The following is a 24,293-nucleotide window of genomic DNA, read 5'->3' as shown; positions in this document are numbered from 1 at the left end:
TACTGCTCTGCCCTGTATAGAAACCTTTCGTGTTTCAATTATTATTAGCCCAAATATTAGATACGTGAATTTATTATTAATATTCTAATAATTGAATTTACATGTTTTTTAAGAAACAAAAACTTCTTCAACAACTCGGTGATGTACGTCTGCAATATCTTACACCGAAGGATGATGGCTTCCACGAGTTGGTATGTATCACCTGGGGAACCGTCCTAAATGCCTCATACTGGAATATCCCATGAAACACTCAGTGGCATCACAGAAGAGTAAGATGCTTTAGTTGCTGATAGGCCAGGTGTAGCATGGAGTAGTTACAGTATGTAGGGATAAAAGAGTAGAGCATCTCTGTAGTTATTTTATGTTCTCCTACATACATTTTGCATTTCCATTTCTTAAATGGAGATGGACTCATTGGAAGGCTGACAGTCTGCAGCAGGTGGCAGCTGTCCATTACAATAACAATTATGCCAGATCTATCCTAGCTATCTTTTTTTTTTTTTTTAGGAATCCTAACTACAGGCGGTCCCCTACTTAAGGACACCTGACTTACAGACAACTCATAGTTACAGACCCCTCTGACCTCTGGTGAAGCTCTCTGAGTGCTTTACTATAGTCCCATATTGCAATAATCAGCTGTAAGGTGTCTCTAATGAAGCTTTATGAATAATCCTTGGTCCCATTACAGCAAAAAAATGTTTAAACTCCAATTGTCACTGGGGCCAAAAAATTTTTTGACTGGATCTACAATTATAAAATATACAGTTTCGACTTACATACAAATTCAACTTAAGAACAAACCTCCAGACCCTATCTTGTACATAACCCGGGGACTGCCTGTAATCCAAATTATTATTAATTGTTTTTATGAAAGAGTCAGTCAGACACTTTTTTATGGGAACTCCAGGAGTTATGGGTGAGCAGCATCTACCAAGTGTTTATGAGTCTGATATGTTCTGTGTCCATATTATTTTATATTTCTTCAAGTTAACTCAATATATTGTTGTTCTAGTGGAGAACAAAATATGCAAAGTTGGTTCTCCAGGAAGCCGCCCAGACTCCTGCAGAGTTACACCATGGGGTCCAGAAGGCATTTCTTACACTACTCCATCATGGTTGCTTGTTTCAAGACCTTGTGCAGCTGAAAGGTAAAGACCTACTAACACCGGTATCCCGTATTCTGATTGGCACCCCAGGCTGTACCTACAAATATCTCAATACCCGGCTGTTTGCTGTGCCATGGCCTGAGGATGGACACAGCATAAGTTACAGTTCAGAAGATGTGTCCGAAGCCTGCAAAGCTTTCTGTGAGTTAAATCAGTTTCTCCATCTTAAGACAATACATAATGTCAAGAACATGGGTCAAAGCAAGTGCAGGACACAGCTCTCCTGTGAGGAGGATGAAGGATTCAGTCAAGCAGAAGTAAAATGTTTTAATGTGACATTGATCAATTACATGAACCCAGAAACCATGTCCTACCTTAAAGAAGAACCTTATTTTGGAATGGGCAAAATGGCAGTGAGCTGGCACCATGATGAGAACCTTGTGGCGGGCTCCACAGTTGCAGTTTACAACTACAATTACCAAGGTCAGACACAGTTATTGTTTTTATGGTATTAAAGGGTATGTTCACACTGTCATCTTCTTTTCCACAGATTACCTGATGGTAGATACTAATACGCCCATCTACTTCACCAATAACCTTCTTTTTCTATCTTTTAGAATTGCAAGATTTCATAGAAATAAAGCTTTATAAACTATGCAAAACTACTAAACCATGCTTCTGAGCACCTCATGGCTCTGCTGATAAGTAATGTATGCATGCCCCTCAGCTGATTGCCCCACCTACACTATGCTAAGAGAGCCAGTGACGTCACCGGCTCTCCCATAGTGTGAGAATAGCAGAAGAAGAGCCAGTGACATCACACTCTCCCTTAGTATAGTGTAGGCGTTCTATCTTGCTAGTTGATCTTAGTGCAATACAGCAAGTCTATTTGGTGGTCATTTGATACAGCCAGTAACTCACTGGAGCTAAACAAATACTAATAGAGCAAAAAGTTTTTTTTAACACCCAGCATACCCTATCTTTATGAAATGGAAGGGCGGCTAAAAGATTCTTCCAGGGTTTTTCTGTTAAAGAGATATTCTCATTTGGACATTGTGATTGAATGTAATTCATCCTCCAGGTACATACATTTGTTCAATTGAATATTATTAAATAAATGAAGCCGTATTGTCCTTTAGAAACATAATTGTTGTCCTTGGATACGATCACCTCTGCTGGAGTGATTCCACAAAAAAAGCTAATGTTTTTGCATATGAAATGGATTGGAGTTACTGCATATCCCACAGCCATCCTGTAGTGATGAACTCTGAATCCAGGTGATCAGGCAAGGTTCAATAAGTGCATGTTTGGCCACCCCAGCCATGGTCCAGAGGTGGACGTATTCAAGGACTATCCTGTTTCTGAGGGACAACACGGCTACGTTTATGGAAAATTATCTTCACACAGGTTAAAAGATACCATGCAACTGAAGAAATGCGTATGTATATATTGCAGATTAATTAAATGTTAATGCACAGATTGGGATACAATTTTAAGACCACCTTTTACTGGTACTTTTTACTTTTGTTTCAGATAATACTATAGAAACAAGCCAAGAAGCTAAGGTGTGGCATGTGGGTCTCAAGGTAGCGTGGGACATAGAGACTCCAGGTCTTGCTTTACCATTGAATGCAGGAGACTCTTATTTTATGCTAGGTAATATACATTGTTTTCTGTATATAAACCCTAATACTGCAGCTAGGTTAACTGAAGTCACTGTTTTGGTGACCTTGATGACATAGAAGTAACAGGCCCCAGTGCTCAGGTCACTAATAAAGCGTTGGAGGAGAGATAACACAACATCTGTAGGTTTCCTATATTAAACCCCCTTCCTGTTTTCTGCTGTGACTGAACTTTAGTATCAAGTTTAATTTACATCTGCAAACCTTAAGGCAAGACATAATATATAGATTACATGGCAGATACCCTACAAAGCCACATTATATCTCATAGCCAATAACATTTCATATTTTATGGTTCTCCATGTCTGTAGAACTAGCGCTAGCTTGATATAAATACTGTATTGATCACTCTCTGTTTACCATGAATTTCTGAATGTGCAATATCCCCCTGGTAGGTATGAACCTTTTACAGGCACCAGCGCAGTCTTTTCTCTTACTTTTCTTTTATTCATGCTTATTTGATTTATTAAACCCTCCAATAATGTCCTGATATATCCCCAGTAAAGGCAAGGGGCCCATAAAGCCACCCTCCACTTATAAATTGCTTCCTTGATATTGATATTCAATAGGTGCTCTCCAGTATTAGCCGTCTCATAATGTGAGCGTTCAGCAATATGTTCAGCTTATCCTCTCTGATACCTCGGTTAACCCTTTTGGCACAAGGGCATTCACTTTACTGGAGTTATAATACTTTATCACACAGAAGACACTAAATCTCTCCCATCATGAAAATATACGAGCTGATACATGTGTCCGTTCTGTAATGCTTTATCCTGCCTTAGGCACACTCCCGGTGGGTCTATACATTGTGGAAAGGTCATGTAGATTGCTCTCTTTCTGTAGTTTAAAAAAAAATGGGAAAAAGTAAATGTACCCCAGGTTCTTGCAATGCCTCATATCTAGTGTTGTCTTCTCTTCTCATTTATCTGCTTCGCAAACAAACAAAAGTTGTGGTATTAATTCATCTGTTTCTTTTTATCCCAAAATAAACCTCTTAAACATTTCAAAATGTTTTATATTAGAATCCAAAATTATATGTTATTTCAGATTCAATGTAACAGAGAGAAAATATCACTAATTGAAATACATTAATATTTTTCTGTTTAATAAATTTTATTGAATCCAATGAGTAACAATATTCAAGGCATTGTCAGTGAGTCAATATAAAATAAAGCAGTATGTAAACTTTAGAACATTCGAATGCAAATGTAACGTATCCAGATAACTTCTGGAATACGCATAGTTATCCACATTATGTTTGAGACAATATCAATGTCAATGTGCAATCTACCTTCTTGTGGAATACATGGATATAATTTGAGAAGTATCTATATCACTATTAGGTAAGACTAATAACATTAATCCCATTAGACATATACAACACAGAATACATTAATATTTTTAAATGGTCATTTTCTTTAAAGGACATATTTCATCAGGATGAGGGGCTCCAGGCTCCATAGGTGTTAATGGAGCCTGGAGCCTCTTGGGCTTATTTGCATACAGTCTTTCATCCTGGTGGTAGGTGCCCTTTCAGGGAGGTTGATATCTTAAAGAAATTATTGTATTTTTTTACTATAAGACACCCCCATATTTAGTCTTAAAAATAAATATATATATATATATATATATATATATATATATACAGGCGGTCCCCTACTTAAGAACACTCGACTTACATACGACCCATAGTTACAAACGAACCTCTGGATATTGGTAATTTATTGTACTTTAGTCCTAGGCTACAGTAAACAGATGAAGCAGTTATCAAATGTGTCTGTAATGAAGCTTTAGTGTTAATATTGATTCTTATGACAACCCAACATTTTTAAAATCCAATTGTCACAGAGACCAAAAAAGTTCTGGCTGAGATTACAATGATAAAGTATACAGTTCCGACTTACATACAAACTCAACTTAAGAATATATATATATATATATATATATATATATATATATATATATATATATATCTGGCACCAATGAACACACATGCTGCAAACAAATCTCAGCTCATTTCTGCATGATGGGAGGGGGAGAGCAGAGCAGCAGAGAGGAGATAATGATGATGACTCTATGACTCAATTGCAGTTTGCTGACTTTGAGACAGGTATGCTATTATCAACTTTTAAAAGTGATTGGAAGCAGTAATGTTAATTATGAAATCAGATTGGGAAAGCTTATTTAAAATACTGCCATTAGGTAAAAATGTGAAATACTGATGGCAGGCTCGCTTTAATCTTAAATGGGTTGGCCACTCGTAGGAAACTTTAACAGGGTAAGTTTAAGACCCTAGTAGGGTCAGTTTACTTTTCACTGCCAGGAACTGAGTGTCACGTGAACCCAGGTAGCAGCACTCGGGACTTCCTGTTTCATCCTGTGTCCTAATGGCTTCCGGCCGATGGAGGAGGCCGTGCAGTCATTACTGTATTCACGCCCCCTCTGTGATGACCAATCCCATATCATATTTTCCGGGGGGCGGCCAAGGAGATCTGCATGTCCCTCAAACTGATATTGGAGTGGTGATGATGGATGGGGGTGGTTATGATAACTGCATGCCACAGGAAGTCAGTAGGGCTTGGGACATCACAAGAAGGTCTGAGTTCTGCTGTCCAGGGGTACTGTGACCCACTTCTCCCGTAACATCTTTTCCCCTGTGAATGTAAGCAAAACCTATATGTTTTATTGCATTAATAGGGTAAGGACCTAATTTGCTGATTGGTGGGGTTTTAAGTGATGAGACTCCCACAGATTACAAGAACTGGTTTCTGAGGTTTCCTGTCTTTCCCCTTGTGTTACCACTGACACGCATGGCAAGGCTGCCCCACTTTTTGGAGCTGACAGAGATTGCTGAGTACGGCGCTTGGCAATCTCCGTCAGCTCCATAAAGAATACCCCCACCGTTCAGCAAGACATGGTGTAACTTGGAGAAAACCCCTTTAAGCTAGTCATTCAAGGGAATGAGAAAATACCGAATATCAAAAGTTTTATTTTGGTTACTTGTGAAGGGAAAGATAACCTTCCCAGGTGCTACAATGTTTTTTTTCGTTTTTCTTCTTACATTAAGCTAACATATGGAAAACGTCTTTCACTCCTGCACCAGGCATTTCTGTCGTTCTATACTTATTAATCTCTTGTGCGCCTTCTTTATAAGATTTCACAGGATTCATTCAGCGATTAATATGAGGGGAGGGAAGCAATGAAATTTTAGCGCTGTCAATTATACAATAATGATATAATTTCCTGACTCTTATGACAGCATTAACTCTTTGATTTATACAGCGGCTATGAAGAACGTCTGGATCGGGTGCTGATCTGTTTTGCTGGATGATTGACAGGCGGGTCGCCGTGGAAACTCGTTTCATCTAGCACTCAGCGTTTAAAGCAACTCACAAACATTTGGCCCGCGGCCACTCATTTTAAGACGGCTTCTCCTATTTTGTCCCCGTGTCAAAAGTCACTTTGCAGGAATAAATAACGCCCTGCAGCCATTCTCAGAAAGCCTTGTATATGCAGGGAGATAGATTGGTTCTCGCCAGCAAATAAAGTAAAGATAAATTGGTGCACGCTTTCACCTCTTTACCCTCACTTGGCCCTTGGACTGATTTCAGTCACTAAAGAGAGTGCTGAAGGGAACGTGTATACAGCATTTCCAAAGCAATAATTTTCTGCTGGGAGGTCGTTCGTCTGTGAATGGTTACAACACAAGCTGATGGCAATAATAAAATAATAAGACACCTTCATCCACAGGCGTGTCACAAAACTGCTACTGACTATAGAGGATCTGTCAGATCTTCTGACATGTCTGTTTACCTATATTCTTGGATAACACCATTCCTCAGTTATTCCTCCTGATAATGTAAAAATGCTTAGGCTGTCATTGACTTGGCTGGCTATGGAATACCAGGATTAAAAGATATTGGTAGCCAGCATTTTACAAAGTAAGGCAGTAATGCCCTGGTGTACAATGGAAGCTAGGATTGTAAATAAACCCATAGCAGGGTTACACATGTGCCCGTCTGCCATCACACTCTGGCGACAAATAGGAAGCGGCTTGGCATGGGCCCACATAAAGTAATGAGGCTGTGTGCTAGCCACTGAAAAGACACATACAAAAGACCTAACAGTAAGCAATGTAAAGATAACATGAGAAAAATGTATTTTATTCCCCAAAGTATGTTTATATGTACCCCAGAAAGGGACTTAGGTGAAGTGCAACTTATTCCGTCTGCACCAAAAAAGCTATGTACTTGTTATGCCTGAATTATGAACGTCCCTGAATCCTGTGAAAACGTCATACCATATATCACCCTTCCTCTTACCAGCCAGATTCCGTGTAAATTTCCAAAAGTGAATGGAGCGCTGGTCGGGCATGCACCACCTCTCCATTTATGTGAAGAACTCAGAGGCAATTGCGGTCCCTTGTTCTCAAAATCACTGGGGCAGTCCCACCTAAATCAGGGCATTATCTCACTATCTGTAGGCAGCTTAGAAGTGGTAAAAGTGGCACAACCACTGAAAATGTCCAGGTTTCTGTGTGATTCCAAGATGTGTGCCCTGTCAGACACTGTGATTCATGTAAAACCATGATTATGTTCTCGATTTGTCTCAATGTCTATGATGGTGTGCTTTCTTCTTCTTTCTATAGATGGCCTCAACACCACCCACCAGCACTGTGTCCTGGCTGGCTCTCAGCCTCGATTCAGCTCTACACACAGAGTAGCTGAGGTAAGCGGTTTTCATTACACTCTTCAGGGTAAAATAGGGATTTCTTAAATAGAAGCGGTGATGTGACCTCATATCCTTGAAGGTTATGTACATCTTTGTCAACATTTTTCTCTTTTTTGTTTATTTATAAAGAGACTATAATAATTTTTCTGATGTATTAAAAATTCCCTTCCCTATGTGCAACCTCACTGAAGAAAGATTGAGATGGTCAGTTCCATCTTTCTCCTGCTCCAGGATAACACTAGACAATCCTCTTTTTATCATTATGAATGTGAAATATACAGATAACTGAACACTCCAACTTTCCTCAGAAGTTGCCTCTTTTAAACACAATGCAGTAAACTGTGCCCTCCTCTGGTGCACTATCCCAGATAAAAGATGGTTTTCTCTGCAAAATACTGTTTATTTTCCTAATAATGCCAACATCAAATCCCGAGGAAAGATGTATAGGACCCACCAGACTGTGTTTACATGGTTGTCCCTTTCTACAGGACCAAAGGGATGTAATGCTAACTATCCTGTCACATTATAACATAGCTATTTACTCATCCGACGGCAACTGGTTAAAACCCATTTTGGAGCTGCCGTATAATGGTGGCTATCTCTGAGTTCATGGACTGCACCAGTATTGTATTTATATATATTTTGGCACATCACAAGTTCAATTTAGAAACTGCTTGTAGACATTAGTTGTTTGGCTATATTGCAGCACAGTCTGGTTGTCATCTCTTGTACTAAGCTGCAATATGTGTTTCAACTCGAGGACTGGTGGGGCACTGTTTCAAAAGTCACTTTTTTACTTCAGAAATAATTGTATCTATTTTGTGACAGTACAATGTGATGTTTTTTTCTGGCCTTTGCTTTCCAGTGCTGTACTGGCACTTTCAGTTATATACAGAGAAGATGTGAAAAGGCTCTGGGGAACCTGTGCCAGGCCCCTTATTCTGGAGAAACAAAGTTACAGTCTCTAGAGGTGGAAATTTTACAAGAGATGGAAGAGATCCACAATGAGGTACGATTGACAGATTTTTGGGATCCGCTTAGAGGCTCTCTAGATGTGGTAGTGTTGGTGTGGAGTCCAGGATTGACAGGCTACTATTATATTGGCAGTTATATACATACTTTTATTTTATACATACTGTGTATTTGTAACCACTATGGGATAGATTTCCATGAACTGTTTTCTGGACCATTTTGCAGGAATATCTTACTATGAGAGATGTTTCCGCGGGCACCAGAGATAAAGAGCTGAGGCCATTTTCACACTTGTTTGCAGCTCTCTGATCTCCTGCATGATGAGCAGTCTCCAGTGGTGATGAGGGTTATACAAAGTTTGCTGAAAGTCATTTCCTAAAACAGTGTCATGAGATATAACTGGTTTATGAATCCGCATCTGTGTCTTTCTTTCCAGGTAGAGTTTGACTGGCTCCGACAATTCTGGTTTCAGGGAAATCGCTACTCTCAGTTTAGCGACTATTGGTTGTTGGCGATGGCCGAGCTGGAACAGCAGTGGAGGCAAATGGAAACTATGGTGAGATCCAAAACATGTTCAATAATATACTAGATAACAATCTAAAGCCTTGTGCACTTGGTATTACAGCCTTGTGTGGTAAGGAGCAATATTAGGACTTGCGTTGTACTACTTCCCTGTGGAGGTGTTTTCCTTCATATTCAGTAGGAAAAGCTCCACACCTTATTTATGGATCCTTTACTCCTGCACACGAAATTTGGTTGTTCTTCCTTCTAGAACGCAGTACGTGTACATTTCCAGTCCAGGCTCTGTGCACAAGGCTCCGCCATGTGAATGAGACCTTCTGTAGGCGTTCTACCATTGAGTTGCTATGTAATTATTGCATCCAACAGAAGCAAAGTATTTGCTATTGCTGTGCAAATATTATGTTAGTGACATTGTGTTTAGGCCTCATGCTCCATCAGGTGTTCCAGGATTCTCTGCTATACAGTGCACCTCAGATGACAAGGTTGTTGTCTCTGGGTTCATAGGTTTAAGGCCAGGCTGGAGGATGCTTCCAGTTAGTACTCTTTCCTTATCTATCCCTTTTAATTAAAGTTCCACAGGAAGATGGATGTGATGATTAATGAAGCTTAACTTTCTTATTAGTTTGAAAGGGATAGATTCTGCATAAATTGTGTTTTTTTTTGCACAATTTATTTAATGCATAATTTTTATGATAACAAGTGAACATATTGTTAACTGAAGGGGTTCTCTAGTGACCACAAGTTAAACCCTATCCTGTGGAAACCTGCTGATTGTTGGGGAATCTCAGTGATGGGACCCCAAAGATCACAAGAACAGACCTCTGTTTTTACTCCAATTGTACCCCAGATGAAGAGGGCAGCCAGTCACGCATGTGACACCAGTATGGCGCTCAGCTATCTCCGTCAGCACCATAGAGATGAATAGAGCAGTTGGTGCAGACGTGACTGGCTGCTCTTTTCATCTGGGCATACACTAGCATAGGCTAGGCATCTGCATAGTCAACCTAGTATCATGTTTAGATTATGTTTGCAAAGGGTTTGCAAAGATTTATACAGTTTAAGCCCTACTACAGTGGTACTTGTTCTGGTTGGTCATCTATAGCTGTGACATCAGATGGAGAAGAAGGTATTTTGTACAGAAGAAAACCAACCAACTGCTCCGAAGCCAAATTGAATGGAATCCAAGTGAGTCGACTTGGTACTATGCAGTGGGAAAGGACTAAATATAGAACATCTGTTCCTTGTTCGGAGTTGATAATATATTTAATAGCAGTATTAAAGAACAAGTTCCATGGAAACGCATGAGATCACTAACCAGCACCTTGCATGTAAACATCACAAGACACTGGGTGCTGGTTACTGATCGCATGTATTTCCATCTAGACACATATGCGATCGGGGCAAGGCCCACTCTCAGTGGCTTGTTTTTCGCTTGTAATCATGGTGCAAGCTCCACACGTGACCACACCCTGACTTTCCTTTTTTTATTGACTTTGCAAAAATGGTGTGCCGTTCCAAAATGAGTGAAACCCTCCTGCAGTAGGTTGTCCAGATCATGGCTAAAGGGCTGACCCTTAAACCATTACAAGAGAAGTTGGTGGTTCAATGTGTTTGTGATGAAGTAAAGATGAAATATTCTAGAAATCAAACTCATTCACGGCCCCCAAGAAGGCTGCTTGCCACCCAAAAGACAGACGCAAGAGAGGACAGGATAATGCAGAGAATTTCCATGGATAATCGTTTCAACACTGCAACTGGAATTGCTCAACAGTTCAGTATGAACAGGGTAAGGATCTGTCTCATCATACAGTGTCACAATGTTTAAGAGGAAATGAAGTGAAAGCCCACTCTGCAGGTACCAAATTAGCAGAAAGAATCAAAAGGCTAGACTCGCCTTTGCTTATGTGTGGACAGAGGAGAAGTGGCCCACAGTTCATTTTACTGATGAAAGCAAATTTAATTTATTTGGATCTGAGGGGAAACATTGGGCCTTGTTTACTAAGGTCTGCAGACCGCACTTTTGTCGAGTATTCCGCCGATTTGCGCCGCATTTAAAAGGGGTTTTTGTTGCACGTGATCGGATTTAGGCGCATCGGCGCCAGCATTCATGCCGGGGGGGCGGGCCGTCGGACGATCCGACTGATTCTGACTAAGCACAGGATTCAACTTTTAAATAGTTTCACAAGACCTGCACTTACATACACCGGGAAGAAGAAAGTGAACTCCGGCGCATGATCTACGTGGATTGTGGCACAGTGCATCAGACAGTCCGGGTTGGGGATCGCCGCTCGGACGGGTAAGTAAATGTGCCCCATTATGTTTGGGTTCAGTCTTTCCTCAGTTTGTTGCCAAAGTGTACGAAGAAGTCAGTGAAAGGTGGTGGAGGAAGAGCCATGGTTTGACGAATGTTTTCTGCAGCAGGAGTTGGACCTCTCATCCAGTTGCATGGCATTGTGATTACAAGTGTGTATCAGAACCTTCTTTACCAACACATAGTTCTTTCCTTGCGTTCTTCACTCAATAAGCCAGCAATTTTCTTGCGGGACAATGCCCCCCGCCACACAGCAAAACGGGTAAAGCAGTTCCTTGAAACAGAAAACATTAAAATAATTAAATTTCAAGCCCAGAGTCCTGATCTGAACCCAATAGAACCCACAACACTGGGAGAAGAGTGGATCAAAATGGAGACTAGAAGAAGAGTGGATCAAAATCGCCCTAGAGCAGTGTGAAAGACTAGTGATGTCCTGTGGCCACAGATGTGCTGAAGTCATTCATAGAAAAGGCCTGTACACATCCTACTAATTTGCGCCTGGTGTAACCTTCAGAAAATGTACCGTATTTTTCAGCCTATAAGGCGCACCGGACTATAAGGCGCACCTCTAATAAATGCCTGCTAAGACATCTAGGTTCATATATAAGGCGCACTGGAGTATAAGGCGCAGGATCAAATGCAGTACCTAAAAATGACCAGCAGGTGGCAGACCTGTGCACAGTTCAAGCCAGCTACACTTCCCTGGAAACTTGTCTTCAGCGTATCAGAGAGCTCCGATCTCAGAGGTATGGCTGCTGGGGGTTAATGCAGGGTGATGCAGCAGGGGTTAAGCTGTCTCCCTCTGCCCCTTCTCCTTCCCTCCTCAGCCTGGGTGTTATTCCTGTGGGGTTCCCTGTGGCTCCTTCTCTTTCCCCTGTTACAGGGCTGGCAGGTATGGGGGATTGTTTACTGATGATGATGATTGCCTCGTGGTCAGCACTATGGCAGCTCCGGTCTCTCCGTGCTAGGGGAGGGCAGGATGGGGGCACTTCAGGAGCTAGGGACCCTGTATACTGTGTGGGAAGGTGCAGGAAATTTCTGGGGATGGAGCTATTAAACACTGGTAAATGTACAGTAAATCTTGTCTGTAGTACATTCTGTATAAGTTCATATATAAGGCGCACTGGCCTATAAGACGCACCTTTTGATTTCTGCGAAAATTAAAGGATTTTTGGTGTGCCTTATAGGCCAAAAAATACGGTAATTATAATTGTTCTCTGATCTGCAGTCATTGCTCTTGAATTATGATCATTTTGTTTTTGTTTTTTTTTTTACAAAGTGGTTTGATGTTGATAAATTTTGGTTATTTTGTAAAACACTATTGCAGTGGCATGGTGTACTCTAAACAAAAAAATCCTTCAAATGTCGATCAATGATGGTTATGTTATTTTTGAAAAAAAATTGATCTCCAGTGTTTTTCTATAGGCTCATATGGCCATGTTTTCCACTGCCAAATATGTGTTAACTACCAAATTAAGAAATGATAGAAGAGATTGTATTCCTGCCTGCCGTGTTTGTGGTTTGGAAAGTCTTTCTGCTGTCATCAGTGTGTGAGTGCTCTTCACTGGCCAGTAACATACAGGGTGCAAACAACGGTCCACAGGTACATTTTTTGTGGCCCGGTGATGCACAGAAATGTGTATATGCAGGTAGCTTGAGTAAGTAGTCATGCAAAGTGAGAGTAAGCCCCCTCAGGAAGGTATGAAATGTCTTTTTAGAATTTCCTCTTTAATTTTACACTTACTCGCTTACATATAAGAAATCACTTCCGTGCAAATGAGCTTTATAGAGTCACTTTTTCCTGAGTCACGGTGAGAGGCTGAAGTGGGGGCATCATTTAAGATGCCCATATATTGGGCTCTATAGCAGCTATAGTACTTAGATCTCATCTTTGAAATAGGTGGCTTGTGGTTTTTGCATTTTGGAACTACAGATTTTTTTTATTTTTGAGAACCAGGTCAGGGCAAAAAACTGATTATGAGGAAAGATTTCTGCTGCAGGTGAAAACTTACAAAGTAGAAAACATGGAGTAGTCTGTTTATTAACCTGTCACTCCTGGCAACTATTGTGCCAGTGCATAAATGATCTGCTCCTTTGTCAGTGCCATGCCAGTGTTCTGTTGACCTGTAAATGATGTAAACCATTAGCTCCTTCATCCATATAAACTCAACAGGAGTTGGGTTTGTGCCTGGATAAACATATATTCTGGTGATCATTCATCATGGTAGTTTATCCCAGGGTTAGGCTATCAATAAAAAGTCCTGGACATTTAAGTTTAAGTTTTGTCAACTCCGATGAAGCTTGTGAAAGTGTCTCCACAATGTCTTGTCTTCATTTGGACTTGATGATTTATATTGATACTTTACATTACTTTATTATTTATTTACAAACTATTTATCTTTCCCTTTTTCCGGTTTAGTAATTTGGAAAAGCTTTGAACCATGAGTATCCAGCAGAGGGCGTCCTTACCCTGCAGGATATTTTTAGAAAGGGCTTCCTTCCATCTGGATCCAGCACTGCATTAAAATGTAACATTAACTGCAGGGAATTATCTCTGTTGCTTTCAATTGGATTGTATAACACAGAAAATCAATAATGGGTTAACAAATTCAATATCAATAGAACATAAAGCAACACTGCTTTTACCGAGCTCTCCTGCTTACAAAGTGGTCAGCTCGGGGCTGGGGCATCGCTTGATCTCTGCATCAATAACTTGGAATAACTTGACCTACAGCCCTATCGCTTGATTCTTTATATGGGATAAAGCGAGGGTTAATTCTAATGGAAGAATAAGATGGAATATTTATTGTATATGTGGAGAGCTCTGGCCGACTTTATTAATTAAAGAATCATTGAAGGTTAAGAGGGAAAGCGCTGCTTGAGGATGAGACACTATCGCACATTACCAGTGCTTCAGCTCCAGCTATTATCACATCATCTGCTCATGTTTACTTATACCAGAGAACACAGAGGGTTAATAGTAGGCTAAGTATAGAACACAAAATACACCTCTCTGAGCATATGGCCAAAATATGCTTCTGCATGACTGGACTGAATACATATGTGTATAATAAATAAAAAGGAAATATAATTCTATACTGTGCAGTGCTGTGTATATATAGAATTTAATTGTAAAGGGCCATACAGATCCCAATATATTTTTCTACAAATATACCAAATGGTCAGTTCTGCCACGGATTTGCCTATTATAGTACTTGTTTATGCGGATTGTTGGTGTCAAAGTACAGATAGTAGGTTCATGGGTTTTGTACAGGATAGGTTCTGTAGGTTTGTTCTTGAGTTGGATTTGCATGGACGTCGAAACTGGTATATTTTGTGCTGTCATGATAAACAAGGATTAATAATAAACCTTCATTGCAGAAACATTTGATAACTCCTTTTTTGACCATGTCAGCCTAATGATCAGTAAATTACCAGCATCCAGAGAGCTTCTCCGTAGGTAGAGAGGTCCGTCTGTAACTAGGTTTCATCTTCATAAGTCAGGTGTCCTTAAGTAGGGGACTGCCTGTATAGTCCTTTATTTTGACAAGCTTAAAGAACCTCTACCTACAGGATGAAGGATTGTAAACCAAGCACACTAACATACCGGTGTGTTCTCCCTCTGGCAAAATTTACTCTTCTTTACACTTCCAATGGGCTTGTTGTTAAGAAAAAGGCTTTAAAAATTATGCATATGAGCCTGAGAGGGTCCAGGCTCCTCAGGCTAATTTGCATAATTTTTAAAAGTCTTTTTTAGCATAAGAAGCTAAAGGAAGAGCTGATCATGCTACAGGCAGCATATGTCAGTATGTCAGTGTGCTTGGTTTACAATCCTTCATCCTTGTGATAGATGTCCTTTAAAATAAAGCTTCAGGTTATACAGTTGTGTGTGTGTCTGTAGCAATTATGATGGTCCTGCATTTATAGGCTACTTTTACATGGCCACAGCTTAATCTGTATCATTGCCAAAATTCAACCTGAGATTCCAGTGAACCAAACTTAGTTCACACCGCAGGATACTTAATAATTCAGGGTGAGGAGGAGTATCACAGAGCGATAATGCTAATATGCAGTAAAAACAAAAAACAAAGCGTTCAACTTTTTTTCTTATCTATGTTTATTGATTGATACACTTCTTCTTCCATTCTTAATTACTTATGCCCATGATTATAGGGGCTGCCATCTTGTCTAAGCTTTTTCTGTGGTATGTTGACAGCATTTTCTGATGCTTTACAGCATCATAAGGGCCATGGGGAGTAATAGTCTGGAGTCTGTGACACCATCAATGGTCATTAGTGGAAGTGATGATGATGTTTTCTAAAGTGTTTTATTCTGTTGTGCACCCCTCTTATTTATAGAGCAACATTAATCCCAAGATGCTGTGCAATCTGTAAGGGGTTCTCATATATTACATTAAGATAGGAACAAATGCAAGTACAAATACCAAAAACTGCAGTGATCAGGAGACAAGTGGAAGGAGGACCCTGACCTTGAGGGCTCACATTCTATATGGAAGTGTCATTCAGATACCCCCGCTCCTCTTCACCTTGATCTCGGCGCTGTCAGTCGCTAGTCTTGACATGCCAGGATTACCTAAAACAAGAAAGTTCTAATTAGGAGATGTCCAGCACTCCATGCTGCTAGTTATGCATGCCCCCGCACCTCCCTCTCCCATGCTGGGAGCATGGGAGAGCGAGGTGACATCATGCAAGAGTCATGAATTCATGCCCCTTGCATGATGTCACCTCCCTCTCCCAGCATGGGAGAGGAAGGTGGCAAGGACGTGCATAACTAGCAGCCCGTAGTGCTGGACATGTGGTCCCTGCTCCCCGTGCTGCTTATTATACCTTTCTTTACTAGGTGATCCCAGCGTGTCAAGACTAGCGAATTACAGCGCCGGGACCAAGGTAAAGAGGAGCAGGGTTAAGTATAGTTTTTTTTTTTCTTTTTCTACGTGGTAGATTTTCTTTAAAAAATGTGAACAATTGCAGGAAATGGTAGAATACAACATTACACACCCGGTTCCATTATAAACTATTGATATCATTTACGGCAGGACTGGCAGGGACCACCACAGCAGAAATGTTGGAGTGGCAGACAATTTAACTAGAATAGTAGAGTTTATTTGGAGCCAGTTCTGGCACCTTTTCAAATTTATTACATTTTCAGATACCCCTTTATGTTTAAATGTCTAGGTCAAAGTTTAAGATTTAAAGAAAGTTAATCATAGGTGAATGATCAGTCGAGCATGGATCGGGTAAAGGATTTTTGGTGCTTAACTAGGTAACATAACATAACCTTTCCATCTTAAAGTGCTCCTGGATGCTTACAGTAATGTCTGCTATTTGATGTGTAATGTAATTCTATTGAGTTCATAACAAGCTAAAAGGCAGATAATCCAAAGTTGTAGTGTTAGCGTTCCATTTCAAATATCTGAAGATCTAGTAGTTCTAGGTCTTATGGACAATGTTATGTTTGAGTCTGGCAGGGTTGCCTCACCTTCTATGCTCACTTACCTATGGATGCAATTGCCCTTACTCTTGGGTAGATACCAACTAGCTTCCCACCAGATAGGCTGACCACATCCAGTGATATGGGCTGGTGGCAATGGTGTAGGAAGGGAATTTGGAAGCTGGATAAATGTGGTGTAAAAGGTCTGAAAGACTTCTATCCAAGTTCATAATGGTAATGGGAGTTTATCCTGATGTTCTATTACCTCAGTATGTGGAGGTTATCATACTAAGACAATGGTCAGCTGTTTTTACTCTAGCAAAAAAGGGAAGGTTATACTATATATAATAAGTATTTAAATGTAAAGTAATGGACATGCCAGGTCCATCAGAGTTGCGTTTACCGAGCTGCTTCTCTGATCCTAAACCCACGATGTCCATATTTCCTATGGAGAATGTTTCAATGTAGCAACAACTTAATAACTCTTGTGCATCATGCGCCAGCTATAGATATTCCCTCTGCCCCAAATTTTATCGGATGACTGCCATTCTACGTCAGGTCCTGCCTGGTCTCGCGCTACACTCGCCAGGGACTGGCTCAAAGCATAGTTGAAACATGGTCATGTGGCGTCCCCGGCCCAATCTGTGTTTTGCAAAGGTGGTGTAAGGTTGGGGGTGGGGAGTTGCAATTGCTGGCCTGTGTACCGTGCGGTTTTGCCCCCCATAGTCTTTGACAGACCAAGCAGCTGTTCCGTTACACAGTATAGTATATCCCAGTCTGAAGCCTTTTTCACAAATCACTCATAGACTTTAATGGATGCTAGTCTGATGCAAAAAGACCACGAGAAAAGGCAGAACACATCCATTATTCCCGGCCACGACTAAGCCAAGGCTTCTTCAGCACTTGTCATCTGGCAGCAGCATCCATGGTCCCAGATTTTGAGCCTTGTTGAGTTTTGTGGTAGTAAATGGACCTGGCAGATACCAGATTAGATCAAGTGTAAAACCAAGGGTAAATAAGCCTGAAGGCACTCTTGCTCTCTTGCACCCCTGCTTTATTTCTTGTTCCTTTTACAAAGCTTAGATTTCTGACTACTAAATTCTACATTTCTCAAACTGATTTGAGACCCTTTGGGCTGTGTTTTGACCCATTTTTTTAACCCAGGAAGTTTAAGGGACATCATTAGGGCTATGTTTACTGCTGGTAAGGTTACTCTGTGAGACCACATAGTCGGGACGGTACAATGTATATTAAGTCTTTAGCATTGTTTTAGGCTTTGGTATTATTCATTTGATGTAATCTATTAGTATACTCAATTTATTTTTCTTATTCTCTGCCACAGTCCAGTGTATATATATCTCTGTGTCATGGTTAGAACATTTGTGTATATTACCAGTAAATATTTATTAGGAACGTCCAGGAAATCCCTTTTATGATGCAGCCATCTTTTCCACCCCAGATATTATGGATACTTTTATCAGCCTGCTTATTTCTTGCCTGCTTGTCCCTGGAGGTAACATTTTTCCAGAAGTCTCCCTTGTAATGTAAATGTTAAACCTTTTCATTTAAAAGACATTCTGATAAAAAAAATTCTTTCCACCAATATATTCTGCCGCCACATAAAAATAAAACCCTGAAATCTAAGTCTGCTTCATTTACATTACCACTCCCCATTGGAAAGAATAAAAAAACCTATTAAAATGTATGTATTTTGTTTTAAAAAGTCCATGGTTTGTGGGCCTTTCGGGGCTTTAGATCAAGATAAAGTAAATTCAAAGAGTGTTCATTTAAAAGGCACAATTCAACCATGGGCTTCTGGGTAGAGACACAGATGAAACGCTTCTATCTCTAGTGATGTGAAGCACTTGTGTGCCTTCTGATTTTCCAATGCAGACAAAGAACAATATGGTCTGCAGTGCAAAACATCATTTCATTTTACCTCCGTGTGTTTTAAGAATGGCGGCGTTACCAGTGTTGTATGGATTCTATACCACACTTCTGTAAGATGCCAAGAAACTTGTACAATCGTAACTCATGTTATCATGTACCAAAGGCAAAGGGGATATTAAGGTGGGCATTCCATTCACCAGTCTAATTTAAGTGTCTTGGATTAGCAAAGCCAAATTTATTAACAAGCGCACTCATCTTAAAAAATGTCAATGTGCTACTTCTGAAATCTACTCCAGTTATGATGAATGAATGAACTAATTCATTACTTATCAATTCATTATTGAATGCAAACTTTCTGTACCACATTTGTGAAAACTAGCACAGAGCCAATTATAATTACTCTCGTGTAGTGTATGTGATCTGTGAGCACAAGACTGGTGGTGACCGATATATATTTGTATACCTTATATACTTGAGTATAAGCCAACCCGAATATAAGCCGAGGCTTCTAATTTTGCCACAAAAACCTGGGAAAAACTATTGTCTCGAGTATATGCCTAGGGTGGGAAATGCATTGGTCACAGCCATTATATAGTTGGTCCGCCCTCTTCCCCCCTAGTATACAGCTATCCAGCCCTTGCCCTCAGTATATAGCCAGCCCCATGCCCTCAGTATATAGCCAGCCCCCTGCCCCAGTAGTCAGCCATCTCCCTGCCCCAGTAGTCTGCCAGTCCCAGTTTTCCCAATTTCTAAAAAAATAAAGTAAAAACTCACCTTCCCGCCATCCCCTGGAGGTATTTTCTCCTTCGATCTGACACTGGCAGGTCCGGTGACACTCCGGCGCACAGGCTGTGACATCAGCCGCTGCTGATGGCCAGCACTCACAATATGATGAGAAGACCTGCAGCGGGCACCGGAAAGGTGAGTTTTGACTTTTTTTCTTGACTCTAGTATAAGCTGAGTTGGAGTTTTTCAGCACATTTTTTGTAATTATATATTTCTTGACATCCTTTAGACAGGGATGCGTGAGATATTATTGATTTACCATATACATTTGTAGTGTGACCCTTAAAGCGGTTTTCCAGAACTCCTAGGAGGTGGGGTTGGAATTGCAAATAAAAAGAAAAAAATATTAAAAAAAAAAAAAAAGTATTCTTGCCCGCAAACTTTCTGATTTTCAACATTGATGTAAGTGTCTGGAGGTCTCAGGACCTGCTTCAGCCAATCTATGACCACTGGAGTACTTTGATACATCACTTATCACATCAGAAGAAGTGACATCCCATGATTCAGGAAGGCCACATATTGGCAAAGTAGTTCCTGTGACCCCCTGTGCCACTTCCAACTCAGTGCAGGTGCTGAAGACCAAAACTACCAGCTGGAACCAAACCATGGTAAGTACCCTTAGAGGTTATTTTTTGCCATCGCTTTGCAGGCGCTCAATGGGTATTCTGGAATGCCAGGAAATCCCTATTGTTAACATGTACATTCAGAGTAAAATAAAAAAATTATTTTGCATTGCTCAAAGATCCTCAGATTCCTTCATAGAAGCTTCAAGGTTCGCTCAAGAGTATTGTTATACAGTTGACTAGAGTACAATGGCACCTGTTACCACCCTGAGTTTCCAGCCTCTCATACAGCCAATCCAGTTTCCTACAGTGTACTGATGAGATGCAAAAACATTGAAACAGTGCTGTCCACAGTTGAGAGTTCTTTGCATTTGGAAAACCTATCACACCATTTCAATAGGTTTCTTGTAAGTCATGTATTGGTCCCTTCCATTGAAGCACTGAGGAAGTTTTCCTTCTCCCACCCTGGAATACTTATTTACAAACCTACAAAAATTCAAAATCCCATTGACATCAATGTTAATTTGATGTCATCTGTTATGGTCAGTTTGGGTGGTATACGTTATCCATATATTTTTTCTACTGGAGAAAAAGTGCTGCAGTCTCCATCATTTTCTGTCCAAAAACAGCATGGATAACGAGTACCTGTCTAATCATTGATGTCGACAGGATTTTTAATTGATACGTTAAAACTCAGTTAAACCTCTGTTTTTTAATTTTTAAACTGAGGTAATGAGCTTTAGTGTGAAATGAGCCTTACGGATTAAAAACTTGAAAGCTTCATTCCATAATTAAGAAGTAAAAAACACAGGTAACTGTACAGGTAAGTACACTTGATGAGTTTTAGACAGTACATCCTCTTTAATTGTAACCTGCATCTGACCCTGCATCTTCTTAGTCCTGAACTCATCTTTTTAAATAATTTATTTGGCGCACATTTTTGAACAACTTTCCCTTACCCATTTTTTACAATTCTTGAACTTATAAATGAGTAGCTTAAGGCTTTCTTTCAGTTGACATTTTCTTTAATATTACTATAGGGATGCTTTCTACCCATCTTTTAATCTCTCGTATATTGTCATATATACTTAGCCCTACAAAGTTGTAGGCTGTTGTGTTTAGTGAAACATAAGTTTTCTCTCTGTGCTATATCTCTCTTTGATCTGTCACAGTTTCTCAAGAGACTTGTACGTTTACCATGAACATTACCAGACGCTTTGTAAAATATATTGTGTGTGTGAAATAATAAATGCATGGGAATATGGTGTATGGGGCATCAATAATTCCTTAATATCAGAGCTAGGGAGTTATTGGCCCTTTGCAACCCTCTGTGACAGTTTTGTAGCCCACTCTGTATTAGGAAACTTCCTTTTGCTGGAAATGTTTCCGGCATGGATATTCATTGACTAGTAAAACCTGAACTATTTCATATTATCTTAAAGACACCTGTATATATAACAGAAATGCAGTTTTTGCAAAAAATAATTATAGAATAATTTTCAGCTTATTTCAGCTTTCCCGAATTTATTAGAAAACCCAAAAGTGTTAACCCTATTTGTGTCTATACCAAAGGTTTTTTAGTCCCTGGGTCATGCTATTTAACTAAAATTGGCCATACCTATAACTGCCACCCTACTCAGATACCGAGCAGAGCAGCACAAGACACCATGGCAAATATTGCACTAAATATCACCCCAGAAACTCCAAACCTCAATTGCCTACTGAGGCATCCCCAAATGATTGTGACCTGGAGGAGCTGGCACATTGTACATGAAGTTGAAATTAGGCTTGTGTTATTCTTGCAGAGCCACAAAAACAGGATTTATTATGTTGGGTTTGTCACTGTACCAATTCACAAAGTGTAAGGCAGTTCTAAATTGACTCAAATACAGTAGCTGAAGCATAGAGCTCTCCTTGAAGTCTCCAACATTGTTGTTGGCCATCATTTCTGCTCAGCTTGATTTAACTTTCATTAATTAACAGTAGTGAGGTCCGGTGGTCCCTCATTCAGCATAGAGGCTCCATGGCCTATGCAAGACAACAATGTCTGTGCCAAGAAGAATTGTCTGGTATGCACACCATGCAGGGTGCCTGTCATCTCCCTTAAATGTGGCTGGAGTTGTGTGGCATTAATAATCCAAGGGCATTGCTCACGATGAAGCAGTAAAGGATCTGGCCAAAGGACATCCACTTTTATGACTTTCCGTTATCTGAAAATACCTTGGAAAGAAAATACACAGATAGGTAATACAGACCAAGCAAGTCATTTACTATAACAAATAATAAGCGTCTTCAGGGGCCTGTACAGTTCCAAGTGTACGTGACTTTTTTATGTTGCTCACCAATCCTCAGGCTAGGTCCTTAATATCAGCTTAGTGGTGGTCAGACACCCAGCACCCCCACAGATGAAGCATCTTCTTCTTAAAAAAAAAAGAGATGGCCCTTCCAGCAGGTGTCTGCTTTCCATCACTTCCACTAGTAGCTGCAATGGGTTCCTGTGATCCGCTACCATTCTACATTACTGCCTGGGATCTGTCTGGTTATATTATTGGAAGCTAAAGAGAGCAGCTAGTCAGTGATGGTTCCCAGTTGTTGGACTCCTAATTGCTTTGATATTGATAAAATACTTTCAGAATAGGTTACCAGTATTAACCAAACAACTCACCCCTTCCCGAGGCCTAGAAATAACAAATTGAAGATCGCAATATTTCCAAAGTGATTTGATTAATTTCAGTAAAAGTAATGAGCCTGTTTTGCAGCCACTATAATAGGGTAGTGAACGAGTTAAAGACTTCTGGCTGCCCCATTGCTTCCAGATGTGTGTTCAAGTACTTACGTTAACTTCATTAGTTCCCTGTTAACACCATCCTGTTAATAATTACGCAGCAGAGCTCCAGGGCTGAAATCCAGAATGATTTTGCAAGAACATGGACATTGCACCTGACATGTGAAACTTAGAGCCATATAAGCTTAGCCATGGCCCAGATGAATAGAACTCAATGGGAATTATACCTCCAACAGTTTGCATATAAACTGACTTTAGATGATACCAATGTTTTGAAAATTACGATATAAGTGACTCGACAAAGGGCCAATGTCAGACATTTGAGAATGGTAAAAACAAAAAGTTTTGGCAGAAAATATTTTTTTTTCCTACTGTCTGATTGGAAACTCTTGTCGTTACAAAGCTGTCCAACATCCAAAATAGTGTTATGTTGTCAATCCAAAATACACATCTTTATCTGGTTCTTGTTGCCTGCAATGACCAAATACAGGCAGTCATTTGTAAACACAGATCACAGAAACCCTACAACGTTAGTTTAGATTCTTCTGAAAAGTATCAAGGAAACGATTTGTTTGGCAGCTGGAAGCATGGAAGCTGTGTCAATAGTTCCTGTATTTGTATGTCTTTGACAAGTGATATTTGTTAACCAGAAAATTGTTTTTGAGCAGTAAAACGTTGGTGTCGTTTTATTGGAAGGCCAAGGCTGGCTGTGTTTAGAAAGCTGTGGTTACATTGTGTTAAATTCAACTTTGTAGTCTTTGTATCACTACCCGGATAATATGTTACAAATTGATGCCTTATGTGCAACTGTGCATCTAGACACGAGTCCTGTACATAAGAAAATGCCAAATAGGTTTTATTATGGACATCTTGTAGAGGTCCTTTGCTTACGACAAAGAAAATGTGTATATATATATTCTTGAGATGAATCCAGCCATATGTAATACCACATTTCATTTGTAGTGGATGGACAAAACAGGGAAAATGTACAGATGAGGCCAGAGACACACAAATGCAGCCGATCTACAGTGACTCAACATTTTTCTAATATTGATTCTGCCCATTACCACAATGAATTTTGAACAGCCGTTTGTAGTTGCTGTTTGTTAATGGGCCTTTCTGTCTGAAAGTTAGTCTTTAGCTAGGGAAATGCTGCTCAAATGGGTTGAGATCCGGTGATTGACATTTAAGAATATCCCACTTCTTTGCTTTAATAAACCCCTGGGTTGCTTTGGCTTTATATTTTGGGTCATTGTCCATCTGTATTGTGAAATGCTGACCAATCAGTTTGGCTGGATTTGAGCACACAGTCAAAATTCATCCATTTGCTTCTGTCCTGTGTCACTAAATCAGTGACTACTAGTGACCCCTTGCCGCTGACAGCTATGCCGAAGCCTAACCCCCAAAGTGTTTACATATGATGTGGCATGCTTTGGATTATGAGCTGTACTGTCTTCACCCCCTTTGTTTTAAGCCATTTTAGGCCTTCAGGAC

At 40.2% G+C, this 24,293-nt stretch overlaps 1 protein-coding gene across 2 annotated transcripts in view; it reads left to right on the top strand.

Annotated features, from left to right (window-relative positions):
• Nucleotides 1-24,293, top strand: part of FTO (FTO alpha-ketoglutarate dependent dioxygenase) — a 209,695-nt gene that overhangs the window by 22,715 nt on the left and 162,687 nt on the right. For both annotated transcript variants that reach the window (XM_072117657.1, XM_072117658.1), the window contains exons 2-7: nt 114-191; nt 1,013-1,589; nt 2,640-2,762; nt 7,437-7,516; nt 8,385-8,528; nt 8,928-9,047. In XM_072117657.1, the coding sequence (XP_071973758.1) occupies nt 114-191; nt 1,013-1,589; nt 2,640-2,762; nt 7,437-7,516; nt 8,385-8,528; nt 8,928-9,047 (1,122 nt within the window). The remainder of the gene's footprint in view (nt 1-113; nt 192-1,012; nt 1,590-2,639; nt 2,763-7,436; nt 7,517-8,384; nt 8,529-8,927; nt 9,048-24,293) is intronic.

The sequence above is a fragment of the Engystomops pustulosus genome, chromosome 7 (assembly GCF_040894005.1).
Source record: "Engystomops pustulosus chromosome 7, aEngPut4.maternal, whole genome shotgun sequence".
Lineage (NCBI taxonomy): Eukaryota > Metazoa > Chordata > Amphibia > Anura > Leptodactylidae > Engystomops > Engystomops pustulosus.
Note: the sequence above shows the minus strand (reverse complement) of the source record. Positions and strands in the feature narration are given on the sequence as shown.